The sequence below is a fragment of the Erythrolamprus reginae genome, chromosome 1 (assembly GCF_031021105.1).
Source record: "Erythrolamprus reginae isolate rEryReg1 chromosome 1, rEryReg1.hap1, whole genome shotgun sequence".
Lineage (NCBI taxonomy): Eukaryota > Metazoa > Chordata > Lepidosauria > Squamata > Dipsadidae > Erythrolamprus > Erythrolamprus reginae.
The window spans coordinates 294092902-294116866 of record NC_091950.1 but is presented as its reverse complement, the minus strand read 5'-3'; the positions used below and the strand labels follow the sequence as shown (position 1 = coordinate 294116866).

The window sequence follows — 23965 nt, the reverse complement described above, 5'->3', positions numbered from 1 at the left end:
GCATTTAGGCTTCACATCAACTCAGGAATTGCAATATAAATGTATTCGGCCACACAGTTTTCTTTCTAGCTGTCCTATAGAGCTGTTACATGCACTGTATTGTTTCTGTGGGTATAGGAAAATGTTGATTGCTTTGATTGATTGATTGATTGATTGATTTAGAAAAACCTTATAGGTATCTATCTTATGCATAACAATATATGATTCACAAGAATAATAATCATTGGCTATTCCATCATGGCTGAATAACACTAGAAAAGGGAAGGCCAGTAGTTTATCAAAACAACCTCAAACCAGAAGCTTTAATATAGAGATCCTTTTAATATATGGGTAGTTTGTTTTAGCATTAGCATGATTGTTCCAAACATTTATAATGTATGGCTGGGGTATATGATTCGGCCAGGTACATAATCTCACCAAGCTGTTCAAGTCATTTGTTGGAATATTAATGTGGACTGTTATACTTTACTTTCCAGAAACAGATAAAATCCAAAACTGAGACATAAAGAAGAACTTCTATTTAAGTGAGAATCCAAGATGCACAAGAGGAAAATATGAAATCATATCAAATATTTGACAAGTGTAGGTTAATTGGTGTTCATACCGTCATAAATCCATCCAGCAAACCTGAATCTGGTTTTGGAGGAGCTTGCAACCGTTCCATAGACCACTTTTCAATTATGGACACCACCTGGGTATTTTCTGTATTTAGAATCCTGAAACCAGTCATGTTTACTCCACTATACCGATAAGGCTCCACATCAAGAGCAAAGAGGTCCTAAAGAAAAGGAGAAAATATTTTTAGATACACACATAGTCTCTCCATTTACAAATATTTTTCTCCTCTCATGCGTAACAATGATAACAAAACAATACAGCTAACCATCTGAAGCATTTGACAACCATATGTGATATCAATACAGCTGGGAATTAAATTATTTGATAATAATGCCCAATGAAAATGTATGATACTTGTAGGATGTTTGCAAGTGTGCACTAAATCATAACAAAACTCATAGCTATTAACATGAGCATTTATAGATTGTCAAAGAAAGTTACTGAGCCAAAACCTTTGCTGTTTGTGAACAACCCATAAGTATTCATTACCCAAAGATTGTGCAATAATTCTGCTCTAATTAATCTTTTTACAGTGTTTTGTTTGTAATGTGTATGTTAGAAAACAAAAGGAAGTTCCTAAGCCAAACAAACTGATGTGTTACTTGTTTACTTCAGTTGAACATCTTCCATATACACTATCTTTGGCATCACCTTGCAGGACAAGGTTTCAGCAGTCTTGGAACATGCTGGAATTTCTCACATGTATACATTATTGAAATGGTGACATCTACGCTGGCTTGGGCATCTCATGAGAATGTCTGATGTCAGATTCTGAAAGATCTCTGCTATGGAGAATTAGTGCAAGGAAAGCACCCCAGGGGAGACCACAGCTGTGACATAAGGATAATGGTAAAATGGATTTAAAGGCCTTGGGAATGGATATTAACAGCTGGGAAATTTTGACCTCTGATTGTTAAGCTTGGAGACTAAAGACGCTGCATGGCCTTCTTCATTTCGAAGAGACGCTTGTTTGGCAGGCTGAGACATTCTAGGGTTGACCTATCCAGATTCCTAAGAGGTCAGTAAGGGGCGAGTACAAGTGCACTATAGTGCCTTCCGTCCCCTGTCCTATTGCTCTCCTATATCTCCTATACCTTTCTTCTATTCCTATATCTCTTCTTCTATTCTTTCATTGATATGTTCTATAACTATATCTTATTTTCTATTTTTTCTTAGATATATTTTACTGATTATCCCCTCTATAACCTTCATCATGTATTTTACTATGTGTATATAGATATATGCCCACTAAAACCCTCATTGTGCATTGGAATGAATGAATGAATGAATGAATGAATAAAGAAAGAAAGAAAGAAAGAAAAGAAAAGAAAAAAAGAAAGAAAGGCAGTCCTGGAACCAATGAAATCCGAGGGCCGGGCAGGGGACAGAATGTATCTTCCCTCAGTGTGTAAGGGATTGTCACTCTCTGATTGGTCTTTTTAGTCACAATAGATGCTATTTTAGGAACTCTCTCCAGAGCACGATACCATAGCCTTTCAAAACTGAAGGATGTCAATGATGGCTTATTTACTTACACAAGCCAAATTCCGTCTCTTACATACTTGTGTGCAATCTTATCAAAAGGTGGATTTTATAATGGAACAGCTACATATTTTGTTACTTTGGGGTCATTATTTGTAACTTCAGGCTTTTCTGCATTTACAATATTTCTCTCCTGCTTCCCTTAACAATCAACTATCTAAACAGAAAGTTTAGCTAGCTTGCTATGCATAATACGTAAATTTTCTCTATTTCCATCTTTTCCTAAATTTGTCTCTCAAATCTCCAAGGCAGACTCAGATGATAAGTGGGAAGGGATTCTGATTTTTTCAATATTTCCTTTTCTTGACCAATTGATAATGTTCAATTTCATGCAACATTTCCCCATCTAAGAGAGATCTTGAGGTAATTTAGGTCTGTTTTCAATAATCTAATTCTTTCCAAACACTCCAGAATGTTTATAAAAAGATGGAATGTTTGGAGGCGTCAAGCTGACAAAAGCTGGTTTAGCCTGTCCCAAGTGAATTAAATGTATTAACTTATTCATTGGGGGAAGAGAAGAAGGCACAATATTAACTAGCCATCCCATCTTCCTTTTTCTCATTCCCAGGTTTATCTCACATGGAAATATTCTGCTACCTTTTTAATGAGTAGGATTAAGAATTTTCCAACAACAATCAAAATTTGTGCCACTGCAACAACAACTGGAAATGTTCAGTCTCAGGCATAAATAGCTTTTACTTGATATTGGATTTTGTATTCTTACCTTACCTCTTATTTTATTTTGGTCTATGGCAGGAGGAGGAGAAGACAAAATCAGCCTTCCAAGTTGAGCTAGTATAGTATGATAATGTGCACTTTGATAATCCCAAAATGCAAACACAGTTAATGTCTCAAATTACAAAGAGAGGTAATCACATCATTTTTCACAGTTTGATTAAAGCATCAACTTGTTTCTTCTGAGTCTGTACCACATGGTACATTTTGTGTTATATTCATTATTAAGCTGCACTTTCATTCCTATTTTAAGGCAGCCTAGTTTGGGCAACTGGTTTTCCCAGTTGCAATATATGGCTGTGAAAGTTAGATCATATGGGAGGCTGAGCACCAAAGAAATGAGACCTTTGAACTAGGGTGCTGGAGAAGACTCCTGCAGGTCCCTTGGACAGCAAGGCAATCAAACAGGTAAGTCCTAGATGTGATTAATCCTGACTGCTCCTTAGGAGACCAGATCCTGAAGATGGAACTCAAAATAGTACTTTGGCCATCTAATGAGAAGAGCCTAATGCTGGGAACAATTGAGGGCAAAAGAACAAGGGGAGTGTTCGACCCAATTGCCGAACCAATATAGCACAAACTGCTTTCAAACAAATCTTGTTTTAATATTTACAAACTACTAATTACCTTTTTTAGTAGTTGTTTTTTAAAGTCAATGAAATGGTAAAACAATGAAAAGGGGCAACCACTGTTAATAATCCTTCTTAATAGCTGGCAGTAGTCCAAGCAACAAGAATCCAGAGTCTGTCTGATAACAGGAGAATAAGCCATTCAATCATACTGTGGTTGGCAAAATGCCCAGAAACAATTTGCAGGAAACTGGATGACTTTCAAAATGAGCCGAACAGGGTTTTTGCAATCAAAGACCAATGTGGAATGAACGCAGTTGTTTCCTGCAAATTAGTCAGTCCTTTTCCTCATTTAAATAGGCTATATGAGTGGCTAATTATCCCCAAGCTTTACTCCCAAGTACTCCTTCTCCTCAGGAGCCATTCCTGCCTTTTGGCAGCTCTGCGCTTGCATGCATTGAGAACAGGCTCCTCCTCTTCTTCTTCTTCCTCCTTCCTTCCTTCCTTCCTTCCTTCCTTCCTTCCTTCCTTCCTTCCTTCCTTCCTATCTTCTGCCCTCATGACAGTCTCTGAAGGTTCTGAAGTCTTGGTTGAAACCCTGCCTATGGCACCAAGTCTTCTCCAGCCTCTTCACTGTCCAACTTGGCAAATCACCATACCAACCTCATCTCTGTCGGAATCAGCTACCAGCTGCACAGGTTGCTGACAGGCCACAACAGGGAAGTCAGCATGAGCTTAAATGAACTCTGGGAGATGGTAGAGGACAGGAAGGCCTGGAAGAACATTGTCCATTGGGTAGCAATGGATTGGCCATGACTTTGCAACCAACCAACAAGTTTGGCCAAACAATCATTTTTTCAGGCAATATGCTGACTCTGTAAACTGCTTAGAGAGGGCTGTAAAGCACTATGCAGTGGTATATAAGTCTAAGTGCTATTGCTACTAAAGGCTAAGATTTATGTAAGGAGCTTCACTTATTATAGAGAACTGGGTCCTCTATAATAGAGCAATTCAATTTATGTCAACTACATTGTGTGGTAAGAAGATAGTAAGATTGAAAATATAAAAAATGCCCTCTTTTTCCATATAAAACTATTAGATGGCATAAGCAAAAGAATTGCATGACATTAATGGCAGTGGCAAAAATCCCTGTAATTTAGGTTTGTTGAACATAGGCCAGATTCAAAGCTACTTGCAATAATGACTTAAAGGCCTTTTTCTTTAAACCTGGGTTGCTTCCAAGCCATCTTGGACAATTGCATAAGTAATTATGCAATTTGAACACATTTCTGTTTACTCAAAACTATAATAAATATGCACAACAGTTCAGAGAGAATTAATGAGGTATTACATTAGACTCCAAATCAATCATGAGAAAGTACACTTCCAAACAGCACAGCTAAACAGTATGACTGGAAAATTTATTGGACAAGACTTCTACTGTGTCAGGTAAGAAGTAATTAATAAAGCAGAGGAGCCAAAAGTGATACAAGTTACATGGCTGCATTGAACAAAATATCTATCTTCTAGCTGGCATATCCCAAATTACCTTAGTTGTCAACTTCTGATGTTCTTCCAAGAAAAAGAAAACAAAGTGAGTGTGGGGAAATGAAAGAAAATCCATGACCTCCCACTAACTTTACTTTCTTTCAAGGCTAATAAGCAAATGGGAATATTTAATTAGGGCAAAAGATTGAGTGCTAGATATAGAACTTTTTGTGCCTTGCTTATTGTAATATTTCTTCCATAGAGCCTGTTTACTTATTGTTCTGTCTGGGTCACTCCAGAAGCCAATACCAACCCAAAAAGAGAAGCCAGACACACTGGTAAAAGGCAAAGGCAGTTTTATAAAATCCAAGAAAAACACAGGTAACAGAAAATGTCCTTACAAACAGGAAAATGCTGTATCTTCAGATATATTCACGAAGGCCAAAAGTCCATGCAGCAATACAGAATTCTTGCTGCCAAACCAAAGCTGTAGATAGCAGACCTACACCTCCCACGGATCTTCCAAAGCTGCTGGGCCACAAGCCAGGAACAGAGACGCCGAGAAACAAGACAGGATAATGCCACGCCAAGCTGATAACACTCCACATGGCTTAAAGGGCTTGCCTGCCTTTTAAACCCTGCTGATGAGTACCACACCCAAACCCAGCTGTTTCTACTTCAATGGTGAAAATATCTCTTTAATTGCTCCTTTCGTTGCTCTGAACGTCGCTGTCTCATGTCAATGACAGCTTGTGCATCATCACCTAATGTCTCCAAGCTACTGGCTGGGGAGAGCCCCCCCCCCCCGGGGGCTCTCATGCTGTTCTCCTTCATCCCATTCCTGATTTTCCTCTCCCCCGTCCGACTGTTCAGCCCCCTCCTCTGCGCTGTCATCCTCCTCTGGGCATGGAGCCAGCAGAGACACAGCTGGTCCCTGAGCAGCCTCAGGCTGAATCACAACACTTATTATGTTGTTCCTTTGCTCTTTTGCTCTTTTACTTCTCCCACGGTGCAGGATATGATAGGTATGCATTGATATGCTATGTGTTACCCTCGTTTCACAATCTGCACTGGTTCCAGTTCCCTCCCAGTTAGATTCAAAGCCCTAGTTATGACCTATAAAATTCTATCTGGTTTAAAATTTGGTTACTCGAGGGATCACCTAACTTTCATAGTACAGCCTGGTTAATTCAATCCAACAGAGTTGCTGCAGTTTCCTTTGATCAAGTATGGCCATCCATCAGAACCTGGAAGCATGCCTTCTTTGCTGAAGTGCCTGTCTTAGAAACATAGAAACATAGAAGACTGACGGCAGAAAAAGACCTCATGGTCCATCTAGTCTGCACGTATACTATTTCCTGTATTTTATCTTACAATGGATATATGCTTATCCCAGGCATGTTTAAATTCAGTTACTGTGGATTTACCAACCACTTAGTTATGCCTAACAGATAAAATTCTGGGTTTTTTTCTATTTCTTGTGGTACAATCTCTTTTAACATTCTTTTCTATCATTTTGCAATATATCTTAACTTTATTACAGGTCCACCATTGATGGTAATGAGAACCTATTTCCTTTTTACATTTCCAACATTTTGGGGATATATTTGGGAACATTTTGGCAATTCTATTTGGTGGGAGATGCCACCTATAAAACATCTTAATTTGGTTAAAAATTAAATGTTATGAGAAATGTATGAATATATTAAAATGACTTTATATATTTTTTTTATTAACTTAATTTTATGTTACTATAATGTTTGCACAAAATTCTTCTTTTCACCTAGATTAATATGTTGACTTAATGAATCAAGAATATATTATTTTTCTGTATTAAAAATTAACTTCTAAGATGAGAGGGGCAATTGTAACCCCTACTATGTGTTAAATGTTTGTATGTTTGTGTGTGATTTTTATGAAAAATTAATAATTTTTTAAAAAAAAAACAATACTGTATGTGTTGTTGATAATCATTCTGTTTATTATTATTCTCTTTAGATTATCGTATATATCTATCTTGCTCTTTGCTGCTGTGAGTTATCAAGGGTCAGTTGGAGTCAGGCACAACTAAATCAAAACAAACAAACCAGAGCTATTCACGCTAGTGAACTCTGCAATCTATAGGTGGCCAAAAAAAAGCTGGCAGATGAAAGTAGGCATTCCTTGAGCAATTATGTTGAATTTCACCCTTTCATACCATCGGAACCATGTTAGATGCCCCTTTCTAGCTAATTTATTCTTTGAACACTGCCAAGGACACATAAAAGAATGGCAATAGGAAGTCATGACATTACTAGTATAATGCACCTGTAAGTAAATAACTTCAGTTCATTCTGCTTTATTGAAAGAGGTTCCAGCATTACATGGATATATTAAACAGGTTAAAATTTAAAAAAAAATATTATTTTATTTTATTAGATTTATAGGCCACGGACTCAGGGCAGCTTACAAGAATAAAACAGGCACAATAACAATAAATAGAATTTAAAACATTACAAATAAATAAAAACCCACAATAAAAACAATCAACAATTCTTTCTTGCTAATGACTGGAACGAAACTGTCGCTCATGGTTCCCAAGCCTGCCAGCACAGGTGTTCTTTAACACCTTCTGAAAGGCTTGGAGATTGGGGGCAGTGCAAATCTCCAGGGGGGGTTTATTCCAGAGGGCCAGGGCCGCAACAGAGAAGGCTCTCCACCATGGACCTGCCAGCTGACATTGTTTGGCCAATGGGGCCCGGAGGAGGCCGACCCTATGCGACCTAACCAGTCGCTGGGATGTAAGAGGCAGAAGGTAGTTCCACAAACAATCTGGTCCAATGCCATATAGGGCTTTATAGGTAATAACCAACACCTTGAATTGTGTTTGAGAGCAATGCAATGCACAGAATGCTGGACTAATGTGGGAGTAGCTGGGTAGGCCCAACATGGCTCTTTCAGTTGTGTGCTGAACTAGCTGAAGTCTCTGAATGTTCTTTAAAAGTAGCTCCAAGTAGAGCGCATTGCAGTGATTGAGCCTAGAGGTGATAAGGGCATGAATGACTGTAAGAAGAGACTCCCTGTCCTGACAGTAAATCCAATTTTAAACTGACAGAGTAGATAGTATGAATCTGCTTACAACTGAATGGGTTTCCCAACATATAACCAACAATGAATATGCTAAAAAAAATCACCTAGAGAATACACTATTGAGAAAATCGTAAACTACCCCAGCTAATTTATCCAAGTACAATCTCATAAACTCGGCCTACATAACCCACAAGACTCCAAAGAGAGACAGAATCTCTCCTGGATTCTATCTGTAGTCCAGAACATCAAAAGACAATTCATGTCACCGAACAGGAAAGAGGACTCTACCATATGCCCACTGTTGTTCCCAAAGGTTTGGAAAACTATGGTAGATTATGGCTCGTTATGCCTCCTCAGAGATTCTCTAGGCAAGCAATTGTATAGCAACACAATAATCTGTTGTGTTGGAATTGTTGGTGCCTTCTATGAGTTTGATTGTTTACTTGCAGACATCTCAGTGATGTTACCTAACTAGGTAACAAAATGTCCTTGAGCAAGCAAATAAACAAACTCAGTGAGCACCAAGGACTCCACGGTTCGGTCCCAAGCTATAGATGTTCACTTACAGTATCACTCTGACCCTGAAGTCTTCTCTAGCCACCCTTGCAATCCCTGAAAGATTGCAACATATAGCTTGAGAATACTTGTTGTTTATGAATTCAACCTACCTTAGTGTCAAAATCATCATGTTAAACAAAACCTAGAAGACGTAATTAGCTCTTATTGGTATATGCTCTTATTACACAACTATGATCAGCTTGTTTGTCAGTGGTCACAGGGTTACCATAGCAATCAAATAAAGGTAACATTAGTTACTTTTTCCCTTATGAAAAAGTACTTACAAAACTACTTTTACTTTCAGTAAAATACTTTTACTATTTCTGTCAAGCAATATAATGAAGAATGCTTTAGTGATGTCTGAGTCCATCAGCATATTCTTCTAAAGCTACTTACCAGTGTAGTAAAGATGTAATGATAGTATTCTGTCATCATTCCCATTGCTAAACCCTGTAAAAAAAAAAAATCAGTATACACATTAACTTTTTAAGAAGTTTGGCAACACCGCTTCATTATTTCTGCAGTTATTCTTATTGCTGTTTTTAATCACACCTATGAGAACAATGGAAAGTTCCCATGAGATGAAGATAATGAATAAAAGTATAGGGCTAGAATTATACTAAAATTAGGCCAAGCAAATCATTCTTAAGCAGTTGAAGCAGATAACTGGCTATTAAAAGAATTAATGAAACGAAACCATAGATAGAAAGATTATTATTAGACTGTTTAGTTTTGCAAATATGAGAAAAACAGATTATTATTGTTGTGGTTGCCAACCAAACAAATCTAATGGAAGATGTGGCATTAATTGCATTTATTGAGAAAAACAGATTATTATTGTTGTGGTTGCCAACCAAACAAATCTAATGGAAGATGTGGCATTAATTGCATTTATTCTATAATTTTTCACTGTATAATGAATGCCCACTGAAGAAATATAAATTAAAAACAATTGAGTCAAAGAAGTTAAAATAGAAGTGATGGCAATCTAAATCCCTCTCTAAAAAAAGGAAGGCATGCATCAAATATTAACCCAGAACCAACATTTATTTACACGGATGTCTGATAAGAATACCATATTATATAAATTCTAATGCAAGTTGTATAATTCAAAAAATACTAACCATTAAATAAAGATTATTGTTTTTTTCTATCTTCTGAACCTGAACCAACTTTAGCTTCCCATTTTAGGCTTTTTTTAATCACTTCTTTGGTTAACAAATAAGAATTCAGTCTCTTGCATGATGTGGCCATTACGTTAAATTGCTTAAATAACTCCAAAGAAGTATTTTAAACCAAGAAAAAATTTGCCTAAACTAGCAGCCATTTAGAGGTGCAAATATTGGACCTGATGTATCTCCAATGATTGGAAATGACATCTTGGTGGAGATTAATTAATTAATTAATGTATTTATTTATTTATTGGATTTGTATGCCGCCCCTCTCCGTAGACTCAGGGCGGCTAACAACAGTGATAAAAACAGCATGTGACAATCCAATATTAAAACAGTTAAAAACCCTTGTAATAAAACCAATCATACATACAGACATACCATGCATAAATTGTGGAAGCCTAGGGGGAAAGAATATCTCAGTTCCCCCATGCCTGACGGCAGAGGTGGGTTTTAAGGAGCTTACGAAAGGCAAGGAGGGGGGGGGGCTATTCTAATCTCTGGGGGGAGTTGGTTCCAGAGGGTCGGGGCTGCCACAGAGAAGGCTCTTCCCCTGGGTCCCGCCAAACGGCATTGTTTAGTTGACGGGACCCAGAGAAGGCCCACTCTGTGGGACCTAACTAGTCGCTGGGATTCGTGCAGCAGAAGGCGGTCCCGGAGATTATGGCAGTCCCGGAGATTATCTGGCCCGGTGCCATGAAGGGCTTTATAGGTCATAACCAACACTTTGAATTGTGACCGGAAATTGATCGGCAACCAATGCAGACTGCAGAGTGTTGGTGTGACATGGGCATATTTAGGGAAGCATTAATAACCGAGCAGTGACCTTACATAATGTATTTAAATAAAAGACAAGCCATGAGATCCCCCACATATGCTCTTGAAGGCTGGTCCTCATAGGAAGCCTGTAAGATCCAAAGGGAATAAACTGTAGATGAAGCACCAGCAACCAAGTAAGAAACAACGAGCTTTCAGCCACATACAGAATCTGCGTTAAGTATAATGAGTCTGTCCCAAATTCCATTTTCTAAAACATATTTCGGTATAAATATTCTATAGCTAAAAGAAAGCTTCTTAACTTCAGTCCATCAAATGCTTCAGGAAAAGTCAACTTTGCAGTCTGATAACTATTTAAACTAGATGATATATAATTATAATTACATACACAAGAAGCAATAAATTCTTATTTTGGGGGCTAGTTTTATTATTTTGAACAAATTTTTGTTTGCTTATTTTGCACATAGGTACCTTGAAAGGCATACACACCCACACACCCACACACACATATTCAGCAGTGAAAAAACTTTTATATGTATAAAGGAGGATGGCTATAAAATAAGGGCACCAGTCAGCTCTAATCCTTATAAAGCACCCATTTGTTTTTTGCTGACATGGGAACTATCAAAAGCTACATTTGTTGTTCACTTAGAGCATATTGGTACATTATAAATAATGTAGCTCGGCTGATGGCCTAACTTATTGTTCTGGTTGCTTGGTTGCTAGTGGAGTTGGTTTTTTTTTTTTAAAAAAAAGCTAGTTTCACTCTAGTAAACATTTTGGAACCAAATGTTTTAATGCAGGTGAAAAACTGCATTAACTGGAGTCAGCAATTTCGCGTTTATTTTTTAGGCCATGGAACTTGGTTCTAACTTTTTCTTGGTGAGTAAAAAAAAGAGTTTTCATCCTTACAAAGAACATTGCTCATGCAGAGATTTTTATCATAGGTCCCTTTTTTTTTTTTGCGATGAAAGGAAGTCTCTTTTTATATCTTCCCAGAAAAGTTGTCTTATAGACAAGACGCATGATACAAAAAATTTAATGAATAAAATAAAAGGGTTAGAAATAGAGTTGGTGTCTTGAACATAAAGGGGACTGCCATAATCAAACTCAAGCAGTTGAACTGTAAAAAACAAAGCTGGCTGAGGAATTCTGGGAGTTAAAGTCAACCAGGCTTAAAGTTGCCAAGGTTGGAGGCCCCTGAAATATACCAAAGCACCCTCAAAGTTTAGCCTATGCACAAGGGCATTATCATAACCAACCTGAGATAATGTTCATTTTGCAAATTTGTGGAACAGGGTGCTGTAGAACATAACATTATATCTGCATGTGGAAATCTCTACGTTTCTGGCTGCTGACTCTTAACAGCTCATGATCTATTCTGCTTATTTAAAGGTGGGTTTCCGTAGCTTTCAGTTCTGCAACCCAACAAGACAGACACAGACTTCAGAGGATAATAAGAACTGCAGAAAAAACAATTGATGCTAATCTGCCTTCCACTGAGGACCTGTATGCTGCCAGAGTCAAAAAGAGAGCTGTGAAAATATTTACTGACCCCTCCCATCCTGGACAAAAATTGTTTCAACTCCTATCCTCAAAATGACAGTATAGAGCATTGCACACCAAGACAACTAGACACAAGAACAGTTTTTCCCAAACACCAACACTCTGCTGAACAAATAATTCTCTCAACACTATTCACTAAGGTTGCACTCCTTTCACCCATATCCTTCCACCTATAATTGTATGATTATACCTTGTTGCTTGTATCCATAAGATTTATATTAATATCAATTGTTTCCTGATTGCTTATTTGTACTCTATGACAATAATTGAGTGTTATACCTCATGATTCTTGACAAATGTATTTTTTTTTCTTGTATGTACACTGAGAGCATATAACCAGACAAATTCTTTGTGTGTCCAATCACACTTGGCCAATAAAGAATTTCTATCCTATTCTATCCTATCCTATCCTATCCTATCCTTTCATTTCCTTTCCTTTTACAAGGGCTGCATTTGTACAACCTGACTGACTAAAACACGGCTTGTTACTCTGAAACACACCATATACTGCAAGTTTGGGGCACTTGAGGACAAACAGCCTTTCCACTTTGCAACCCTCTGAATCTCAGTTCAAACACATCACCAATCCATCTGAGACCTTCTAGAACTCCACTATTTGCTACCTAGACCTATTTAGAGAATCCATGGAGCTAATAGGGGTCAAGAGCCCAACAGCTATTTTCTCTCTGAATTGTTGGTCAGTCAAGACTTAAGAGTACATACATGTTCTTTCCCCCTTCTTATGAAGCTAAAACATTTAGCAAACCCTTGCAGGGATTTCTTTGCTTGTCATGGTTGGTATGCCAGCACTGTGACTCATTCAGCCATTCATGCTATAAGTGTGGCACAGTTCTCATATATGGGAGACACAGTTCTCAGATATGGGACACAAAATTATGACAGTCTCAAAATGGGTGAGCAGTGTGGTTGGGCGGTAGGAAAAGCAAGTAGGATGCTTGGCTGCATAGCTAGAGGTATAACAAGCAGGAAGAGGGAGATTGTGATCCCCTTATATAGAGCGCTGGTGAGACCACATTTGGAATACTGTGTTCAGTTCTGGAGACCTCACCTACAAAAAGATATTGACAAAATTGAACGGGTCCAAAGACGGGCTACAAGAATGGTGGAAGGTCTTAAGCATAAAACGTATCAGGAAAGACTTAATGAACTCAATCTGTATAGTCTGGAGGACAGAAGGAAAAGGGGGGACATGATCGAAACATTTAAATATGTCAAAGGGTTAAATAAGGTTCAGGAGGGAAGTGTTTTTAATAGGAAAGTGAACACAAGAACAAGGGGACACAATCTGAAGTTAGTTGGGGGAAAGATCAAAAGCAACATGAGAAAATATTATTTTACTGAAAGAGTAGTAGATCCTTGGAACAAACTTCCAGCAGACGTGGTTGGTAAATCCACAGTAACTGAACTTAAACATGCCTGGGATAAACATATATCTATTGTAAAATAAAATACAGGAAATAGTATAAGGGCAGACTAGATGGACCATGAGGTCTTTTTCTGCCATCAGTCTTCTATGTTTCTATGTTTCTATGAGTTGGGGGTTTGTAAGAGAATCCTAAAACAGAACTTAACATACAAAGAAGGAATTGTTCACAACTTTTAAAATGAAAATCTCACAGAAGCAAAAGGGATATAGTTACTGTTAAATATATTGTAAATAAAAGCTTCCGATTCTGATGTCATTTGCTTTTGGGGCTCATATAGTATAGTCAGCCCCTTAGTTTATGATTCAGTCCCCTAGAGAAGGGTGGCCTAGAAATTCAAATAAAAAACCAAACAACTGAACCCCAATTCAGGTTTGTTTGTTTGTTTGTTTGTTTGTTTGTTTGTTTGTTTGTTTATTAGATTTTATGCCACTCCTCTCCAATGACTCAGGAGGCTCACAGCATATAATATAACAATACAACCATAGTTCCCTCTAAGCTGAGCAGTGAGCAATCGCTCACTTAAAAATCATCATCAACTCAGAGTTTTCCAAACCTGCCCAGAAGCCGAGAGGGAAAGAGTGAGAGGGAAGGAGAGAGAGAGGAAGAGAGACAGAAACAGATAGAAAAAAGAGAGGAAGGAAAAGAGAAAGAAAAAGAATGGGAGTAAGGAAGAGAGAAAGAAAATCAAAATCTAGTTTGAAACTAGCTCAACTATTTAAGTGGCATTTTGATATTGATAGAGTTGCCCTATTATGAGCTCACTGTTATAGACACACAGTACAGTATTTTATTTTGAAATTCTCTGAGGCAAAACAGGGTGGGGTTTTTTTGTTTGTTTGTTTGTTTGTTTGTTTATTTATTATTTCTGTGTCGCCCAGTGCCGAAGGGACTGCCACTCAGACACTATACTTTTCCGCCCACCCCCCCAAAAAATTAGAGGGAACACTGAATACAACCCAGAAGGCAAATCTAATTAAATTTAAAATTACGATCTAAAAATCCAATATTTTAAAAATGATAATACTGATTCAAACATACAACATGCATCTCCTTTCATTGGCCAGGGGGCTGAGACCTAGGTACCCCAAGCCTGGTGATATAGGTGAGTCTGAAGACTCTTACAGAAGGCAAAGAGGGTGAGGGCAGTGCGAAGGCCAACTCTGTGGGACCTAATCGGTCGCTGGGACTCATACGGCAGAAGGCGGTCCCACAAGTAATCTGGCCCAATGCCATGTAGGGCTTTATAGGTCATTACCAACACTTTGAACTGTGTCCGTAAATCAATTGGCAACTAATGCACTCCATGGAGTGTTGGAGAAATATGGGCATGCCTAGGGAGGCCCATGACCACTCTCGCAGCTGCATTTTGCACGATTTGAAGTTTCTGAACACTCTTCAAAGGTAGCCCCCTTGCAGTAGTCGAACCTCGAGGTGATAAGGGCATGAACAATTTTGAGTAGAAACTCCCTGTCCAAATAGGGCCGCAACTGGTGCACCAAGCGAACCTGGGCAAACGGCCCCCTTGTCACAGCTGAAAGATGATGGTCCAAATTTAACTGTGGATTGAGGAGGACGCCCAAGTTGTGGACCCTCTCTGAGGGGGTCAGAATCCCTCCCTCCAAGGTAATGGATGGACAGATGAACATGTCCTTGTGAGGCAGAACCCACAGCCACTCCGACTTGTCGGGGTTGAGTTTGAGTCTGTTAACACCCATCCAGACCCTAACAGCCTCCAGGCACTGGTGTTTGGGGTTACATTCTTTCAAAATCTATTTCTTTTACTAGTATTACAAATGGAATCATATACAAAATACAGGATCAGATCAGATATATGTTTCTAAGCATGTGACTCCGACCTAAACTTTATTTTTAATATCAGACCATTCCATATATTCCCAGTTATCTTTCCTTTCTTCATTTAGAAGCCTAGTTCAGAGAGAAAGTAGAAGGAGAGAGGTAATGAGAGGTTGACACTCCATTTCCTTTTACTACTATTCCACATTTATTTACGTGAAGATTTATGAGAAGGTCCCCATTATCTTTTCTTCACTCTTGTCAAGTTGGATCAAAGTTCATCAAGAACATTAATTGGCCTTGAATAGATTAAACAATATGGCACAATTTCTGTATGCAGGATTTAGAAAATGTTATTTGTTTGTATTACTGTATTTACTCACCCAGTTTCTAAGATACCATGCAGTTTATTAATTAAAAATAGCATATTAAATGAACCAAGAATGCTGGTTCATTGGTTGGACTAATTATTAATCATCCGTTGTTTTTTTAATTGGGATTTTATAACATGGTCACAGCAATTTCTTTTTGGGAATAATTATCCCTATCTTCCACATTAGTCTCTCTAATCCAAGTAGTCCTCAATTTACAACAGCTTCTTTAGTGACTGTTCAAAGTTACAATGGCACTGAAAAGGGGACTTGTATGGGATACAGTGAAAACATATATCTGTTGTGGCCTGCCAACAGCCTGCACATCTGGTACTAGAGTCGAAAATTAAAATTGAAAATTAAAAGATACAAATTGCAAGCATTTGCAGATAACTTGGTGTTTATTTTGGAAGAACCATTAGAGAAGGGACCCAAATTAATAACCCAAATTAATATAAAAATATGGAGAAGTGGCAGGACTAAAAATTAATAAATATAAAACAAAACTGTTAGTGAAAAACATGACAGAAAAGCAAAAGAAGGAAGTTAAATATACAGTTAACAAAAAAGGTAAAATATTTGAGTATCCTGTTATCAGCAAAATGCATAATAATCTAAGAAGACAATTACTTAGATTAAAGAAACAAATTGAAATACTTAGAAAAATGGGAAAAATTACAACTATCACTGATGGGGATGAATATATTGCCACAATTGTTTTTCTACAATATCAATAAGAATAGAGAATACCAATAACAATAGAGAATTGTTTTAATCAGCTAAATAAAATGATTTTGAAGTTTATTTGGCAGGAAAAGAAGGTGAAAAGTAATATAAAAATTCTACAAGATGTAAGACTTAGAGGTGGGTTTGGGAATTATATTATCATACAGCAGCATTGATATGGATGAGAGAATAGATTATGTTAAGAAACACAAGACCTTTGACTTTGGAGGGACATGATTTACAGATAGGATCGCACCCTTTTGTATGGTACAGGAAAAGTAGAATACATAGCTATTTCCAGAGACATTACATAGGGAACTCTTTGTATGTGGTGTGGGAAAAGATAAAAGAGAAACATTATTTGAAAATACCATATTGGTTATAAATAATGGAAGCACTAATTCACCCAAAAAAATTTAATATGGGGAATATTGCAAGATATAAGGACATTTTAACTGATAAGGGGGAATTGAAATCTAAACAAGAACTAGAGAAACAAGGAATAAATACAGATTGGAATATGAGAATGCAAATAAAATCAAGATATGGAAAGGACATTAAAACAGAAGGTGTTAACCTAGAAAAAACAGCATTGGATGAAATACTTACAGGAACAGATGAATGACTAATAAAAAAATTGTATAACTATCTACTGCTCAACAGACTAAGGACACTAGTCAGATGAATACATGGTAGGTAAATTGTTTTTTCCTATTTTCCTCCCTCCAAAGTAAGGTGTGTCTTATACTCCAGTGCTTCTTACTCTGAAAAATACGGTAATTACACTCTTAGCCATTTTGTTATGAAGAAAAAATGAAAAATGTTCAATCCAGAATTTTCCTTACAAGATCTGCTAAAGGAGATGAGTTCAGATACACAGAACAGATAAGTGGAATCTCTCCAAAGAAGAACATTTGTGCTACCAAGTCCCACAGAATTACAACATTTCTTGATGAAATCCATTTACAGCATATTGTACTGTGTATGAACTTTAAATAAATCAATTCAATGGCTGAAGAGCTGCTGCAGCATGTGATCACAGGGACGAGAAGGTCATTGTGAAGTAGGACCTGTGAAGGTTTCCTTTGGGATGCAAAGTAGATCACTCATCTCACTACAGAAGAAATTGAATGACAGTACTTGAGATAATATGTAAAATTAAATAATCACAGCACATTAATAATTGGAAATGAAAAGGGCAGACTTGTGCCTTGAAGTAAATCAGCCAGCTTTTTAGAATATTTATGGTAGTGAAAATCTATTTTCTTTGCATATTAAGCTTAGAAAATCAAGGATAAGTTCAAGAATGAGTTTTATGTATTTTCTATTAGTTTGCCTATATCAGCAGCCTTCTTCAGTTGTTCTTTTAAAAATTGTTGAAAATATAGTCATGCCAATGTCAGGGTTCCAGAAAACATTCCCAATGAAATAAATATCTGAGCCTGGAACTTCGCTCAATGATCCAATTTATTAGAGATGTCATGTTGGCACACCCTGCCCCATACATGGTTCATAACATGATCCGATCATATCTCATATCCTGATGTTCTATCTGAATTCTCCTGCTTTCCCTCACCTCCTCACATTCACATGGGAAATCTAAGGAAGAAATGAAAATCATATTTGATTGACTTTCATTTTAGCTCTTTTTTCCAGACTGGCATTCAGAGGCATATTATTTAGCAGTTCACTAACTTCACACTTCCTTCTAAAGACTGAGAAACAAGAGACAGGAGTAATGGGAGACTTTAGAGAGTGGAGTCCTTGCACATGATTTTCTTTATGTTCCATATATTCTCCATAGTGGATGGAGCTAGCATCCAAGGATGGGGTGCCACTGTCCTCTAGCCAATCGGGACTGAGTTTAAATACAATAAAAGCCATCCCTCTGCCTCCATATCCCCTCCTTGACTCACTCCTTTTCAGAATAACTGAACCGCAACTCATAGGTTAATGTCTATGTTAAGGCCAACCACACTGAAATCAGAATGTGTATTGTCTCTGAGAAAAGGCAAGGGAAGTGGAAAAGGTATGCTTACCTGTTTTAAAATACCTGCTGCCATCTCATGACTGCAGTCAAAGATGACATGGAATTCTTTGCCTCTTTTCATCTCCTTGAGCAAGGGTTTGGCATCCTTGGTGTCAGAGGGTAATTGGCGAATTTTTAGACGCAAATTGTACCTTGATGGAGCCTTAATAAGTTCTTGCAATCGAATGAGACCTTTGTTCAGAGAAATAAGATAAGACAAAGGGTTTCAGAAGATACATTATGGAAAGAACAAAGGGAAGCTCTCAAAATGTTAATAAACTGACACAAGATCTAGCTTATCTTTACTGCTGTACTTCTAAAATGTGTTTCCTTTTAATTTACTCACCATCCTGTAAAGTATGTACCTAAACCAACATTGGAAAAGGGTATATGAGGACTTCCTTGCCAAAGCCTCTCCCTTTCCATCTTTGCTAATATTGATTGTTAATAAGGAGTTCAGTTTACCCCCATGAAACAAATCTTCCTTATCTGAGAAATATGGTAATGTTCTACCTCATAATATGTAGTGGTACATTAATTGATTAAACCAATATGTTTCACTAATAGTTTGTGATCACCCTATTTTAAAAGTCTTGCATATAGATTTACTTCATTAGACTCTGCATGGATTATCCTCAAATGAGTTACATCAATGTTCTGAAGATATTTAGCCTCCTTAATCATATAATTAGAATTTCTTCATTCATTGCAATAATTCAGTCATTACGTTATGCATGACAGAAATTAAAGCTGCCATATTAGAGATTTTACCAGGTGCACTGACCGCATCAAGGAAAAGATTAGATTATACATTTACAACTTGGCAAAAAATAAGGCACTTACTAGTATATATTGGAATATCATATTGTACTTATAGTACTTAACAGGACATCCCAAACCCCCCAAAATATATACATGTACAAAATGCAGGGTTAAGGAATAAGAATCAACCTAATATGGAAATAGAGAAGCAGAATTTCAGAATGGAAAAATATGAAAATGTGAAGGGGAAAAAACAGATTTAATGGATGTATCACATATTTTAATCCAAATGGATATTTAGCTAAGTGTTAAGTCTATAATTTCATGTTCATATTCAACACAGATTCAGCTGTCTAAAATATATTCCCACCTGCAATGGGTAATACCTTGCAATATGAATCCAAGGTGGATTGATATTATAAATTATAGGCATGCAGCCCTCCAGGTTATTTGATATACTGTATTATTAACTGGGTGAAAGTTTTCCTTGATACCAACCAAATGCCTTGTCCTTCTTATATTACATTCTTTTTTAATTTAAAATTTATACAAGCAAAAAGTTATATTATATAACCCACAACACCAGTTAATAGTGAGGTTCCCCAAGGCAGCATTCTAGGAACAACACTCTTTCTGCGTTATATAAATAACCTTTGTTATCATATTGTAAGCAGCTGCGTCCTCTTTGCTGACAATGTAAAACTAAAACCACAGACATTTTTATTACCCTACAAAAGACTTAGATTAAGTATCTGAATGGTCAAACAATTGGCAACTCCAAATCTCTGCTAAGAAATGCTCAGTCCTGCACGTGGGCAATAAAAATCAGAACATCAGAACATCAAATACAAGCTGGATGGAAACGATCTAAAAGATGACCCACACTCTGTCATGAGTACAATGGTGTACTCATTTCAAAAGATCTAAGCCCCGAGCTCAATGTAACAACATTGTTAATAGGCTTTAAGGGTTGACAATCTTATTTTATGAAGCTTTCTCTCTGGTAATGTTATACTTCTAACTAGGGCATACAAAACCTTTGCCTGACCTATCATTGAATACTGTTCACCTGCCTGGAACCCACACTATATTTTGGACATGAATACATTAGAGAGGGTCCAGAGGTATTTTACAAGAAGAGTATTCAACTGCTCTGCTCACAATAACATTCCTTACTCCAGTAGACTTGAAATGGATAACCTTGAAATATGTCACCTATGTTCCAACCCAAGGCTAGCACACAAGATCATATACCTTAATTTTCTACCTGTTAACAACTACTTTAATTTCAACTGCAATAACAGTAGGGCTATCAATAGATACAAACCAAATGTAATCCATTTTAAAGTTGATTGTAGAAAATATCACTTCTGCAATAGTAAATGTCTGGAACACTTTACTTGACCCTGTTGTTAGTTGCTCTTTTACCTTTTACCTTTTACTCTAATCTGTCTACCGTGGACCTTACACATTTCTTAAGAGGTCACTAAGTGGGTGTGCATAAGCACACCAGCGAGCCTACCATCCCTGTCCTACTGTATCCATTTGTATGTACTCATTTTATGTATTTATGGCTATGTTTTGCTTCTTTATACCCATTTATTTGTGCCATTTTTATGTGTTCTGATTATGAAGATCACCATAACAATCACATTCAAATTAACGAGGTTCTCAATGTGTTCTCCAAACTTCCCAAAGTCTCCCTTGCTGAAAAGGTAAATTAGTATAAATCAGGACTGCTAAGACTACCAGTGTCAAATCTATTTCCCTCATAATCTTGACTGCATGCTCCAAATTTGGCAGTTTTTAAAATGAACTAGAAATTAGGATTACATGACTGAAAGAAAATTTGTATTTGATTTTTTAAAAAATAAAAAAAATACTTTATATCAGTTTTTGTCTGTTTTTTAAAACAAACTTTACTGAGTTTTTGAAATAAATAGAATACAAAGTAAAATAAAAAGTATGATTGAGAGGAGAAGAGATCAACTGGGTAAAGTAGTTAAAAAGTGACAAAAATATGGGAAAAATACAAAAGGAGAAACTTATGACTTTCTTCAGTATAGATACATATGTATAATAAAGTACCTTCTTATTCTAAGTTAAAACAAAAAGTCAAAAACATACTATTAAATTAATACACAAATTGAATAATCAAAATAACACTTAAGCCAAATAATATAGCTATATAATAAATAACCCCTTACATTAAATTTAAAAATAAAAAGTACAAGATATGTACGCCAAATAGCAACAATAAAATACACAATATTTCTACAATCAGGTCAAATTGTTGAGTTATTGTCTGTGTTTTGAAAATACATCTTTCACAGGTCAAATATGACCTCAAACATAGCACAGTTACACAATTCTATGCAAATGTATACTTAGACTTAATTTTTGGAATTCAGACACAATGGAATAAAAACTGGATGAAAACTATTTTCTTTAAAAATGATAACTGTATTTTCTACACACTCTATAGCTTCGATGATGTTTATTAAATGTTTACACCAATCATAGACTTCTTAATGTTTCTTTATTAGCTGGTGATCCAATCTGCAAAAAGCAACTCTCAGTTATGTATGTAGTGTGAAAATCATCCCTGGAAAACTATTTCCAGGGATGATTTTCCAGGGAAAATCATCCCTGGAAAATCATCCCTGGAAAAAAATATTCAGAAAGATCAAAAACCATTTTTTTAACCACTTGGGAAAATAAGTAATAATCTGTTAAATGTTTACTGGAAACTGTTCTTAGTTCACTGCTACTTGAAATAAAAAGTAACATTGTTATCCTTAGTTGGTAGGCATTTTACTGTAAAGTTTCTTGCTAAATGAAACCACAAAAATGCTATGAAAATTATTAATACTGGACTACAGAAAAAACTGATTACCTGGAAGCACCTTAGCACAATGATGGTGAACCTTTTCGGTATCTAGTGCCAAAAATGTCACATGGAAACATTGTGTGCATGCATTTGTTGGGGCCACAGTCCGGATTAGCCAAACTTCTGGGTCCTGGCATGCATGTGCACATTGGCACACACAAAGGACAGCTGATCATCAGACATGTATGGCATGTGTGCCATAGGTTTGCCATCACAGCCTTAGCATGTTTATAGTAAGACTGAGTTACCTAGTTTAGTTTCGAGCAAAAGGCTTTTGGCATCACAGTATTTATTAACTCTTTATACATGTCATTTTCTTTTTTAAAAAAATCAACAAATAGTTTGCCAGTCGCAATGCATTTCCTGCGACCAACTTTCTGATTATAGCTGTCTTCGATTATCAATAATTCTTGACTTACAGCCTGTCATTTAACAACTTTTAGGAGTTTTGAAAGCCTTAGAAAGAGTAACCAGTTCTGGGAAATACCCATCGAGGAGATTGGTTTTGGACTTACAACTGTGTGATCTGCTTAATGATCACTGTAAAAATAGCTGTACTATTGAGTCAGGTTATGTGGGTGCCTCAACTTATAACTGTCATGATTTACAACTATAATTCTGGTCCAAAAACAGTTGTAAATCAAGGACTACTAAAAGTGCACAAGCGCACTAGCATGCCTACTGTCCCTGTCCTAAAGTCCCCATGTATTTCATAAAATATCTTGTACTTGAAACTGTTCTGTCGAGCTCTCTGGTAGAATCCTCCCGAAAATGCACAGATACAATTTCAGACACACACACGTTTGAAAATTCAAAACAATGTTCTTTATACCGAAAATGCAAATAAACGAAGCACTCTTTTTGTATAGCAAAGAGCATTTGTCTCCAAACAAACTGGTAATTTGTACAAGTCCCTTATCAGTTCTGTGATACTTAGTTTGCAGCTGTGAGGCAATTCACAGTCCTTCTTTCACAAAGTGAAACACACTTCGCTCTGGTTTAGTTTCAAAGTAGGGAAAAATCAGCACACGAAGGTCAAAGTCAGCAAAGCAGGCACGAAACACAATGGCCAAACCCACAGGCTGCTATTTATAGCAGCCTCACTAATTACCACAGCCCCACCCAACCACAGGTGACCTCATTTTCTTTGATAATAATCTCTCAGTTGTTGCTGCCTATGCATCGCTCTCCGCATGCGTGGCTGTATCATTAACTCTTGTTCTGAATCCAAGGACGAGCTAGATAATTGATCTCCTTCTGAGCTGTCTGCCACACTCTCCTCCTCCCTGTCACTCATGTCTTCTTGGTCAGAGGAGCCTTCATCAGCAGATTCCACTGGGGGCAAAACAGGCCTGCAGCATGTGGATGTCTCCCCCACATCCACAGTCCTTGGGACAGGAGCTGGGCCAGAGCTAACCACAACAGAAACTATGCTTGTACTTTTTATATACTCATATTAATATTTATACTTTGTTTGTATTAATATACACACTTGAATAAATACATACATACATACATACATACATACATGAATATAAAGTGTACAAACAAGAAGACTCATCAAATGACCATTCCAATTAAACCCAATGTCATCTGCCAATACAGCTCAAATGATTCCTTTTTCCCTCAAATCCTTGTGAATTCAAAGTTCATCCTTGCAAAAGAAAAACTGAATGTCTATAGGCTTTTAAGTGAGCCATGAATGCTTACATGGAATTCAGCAAACAGATATTTATGAAAAACTTTCCATATGGCAAAGAGATTTCCTAAAGGCCAGTTTCCATAATCCTTCAACAGGGTTTATTGAAAAACTACTCCAAATAATTCAGAAAGATAATGCCAGTAAAGTCC

The 23965-nt window shown here is 36.9% G+C and overlaps 1 protein-coding gene across 3 annotated transcripts in view; it reads right to left on the bottom strand.

The window, feature by feature from the left end:
- The window catches only part of GRIK2 (glutamate ionotropic receptor kainate type subunit 2), a 581525-nt gene that overhangs the window by 290275 nt on the left and 267285 nt on the right, over positions 1 to 23965 (bottom strand). For all 3 annotated transcript variants that reach the window (XM_070733273.1, XM_070733274.1, XM_070733275.1), the window contains exons 4-6: positions 18473 to 18654; positions 8976 to 9029; positions 605 to 778 (exon numbers count right to left, since the gene is read on the bottom strand). In XM_070733273.1, the coding sequence (XP_070589374.1) occupies positions 605 to 778; positions 8976 to 9029; positions 18473 to 18654 (410 nt within the window). The remainder of the gene's footprint in view (positions 1 to 604; positions 779 to 8975; positions 9030 to 18472; positions 18655 to 23965) is intronic.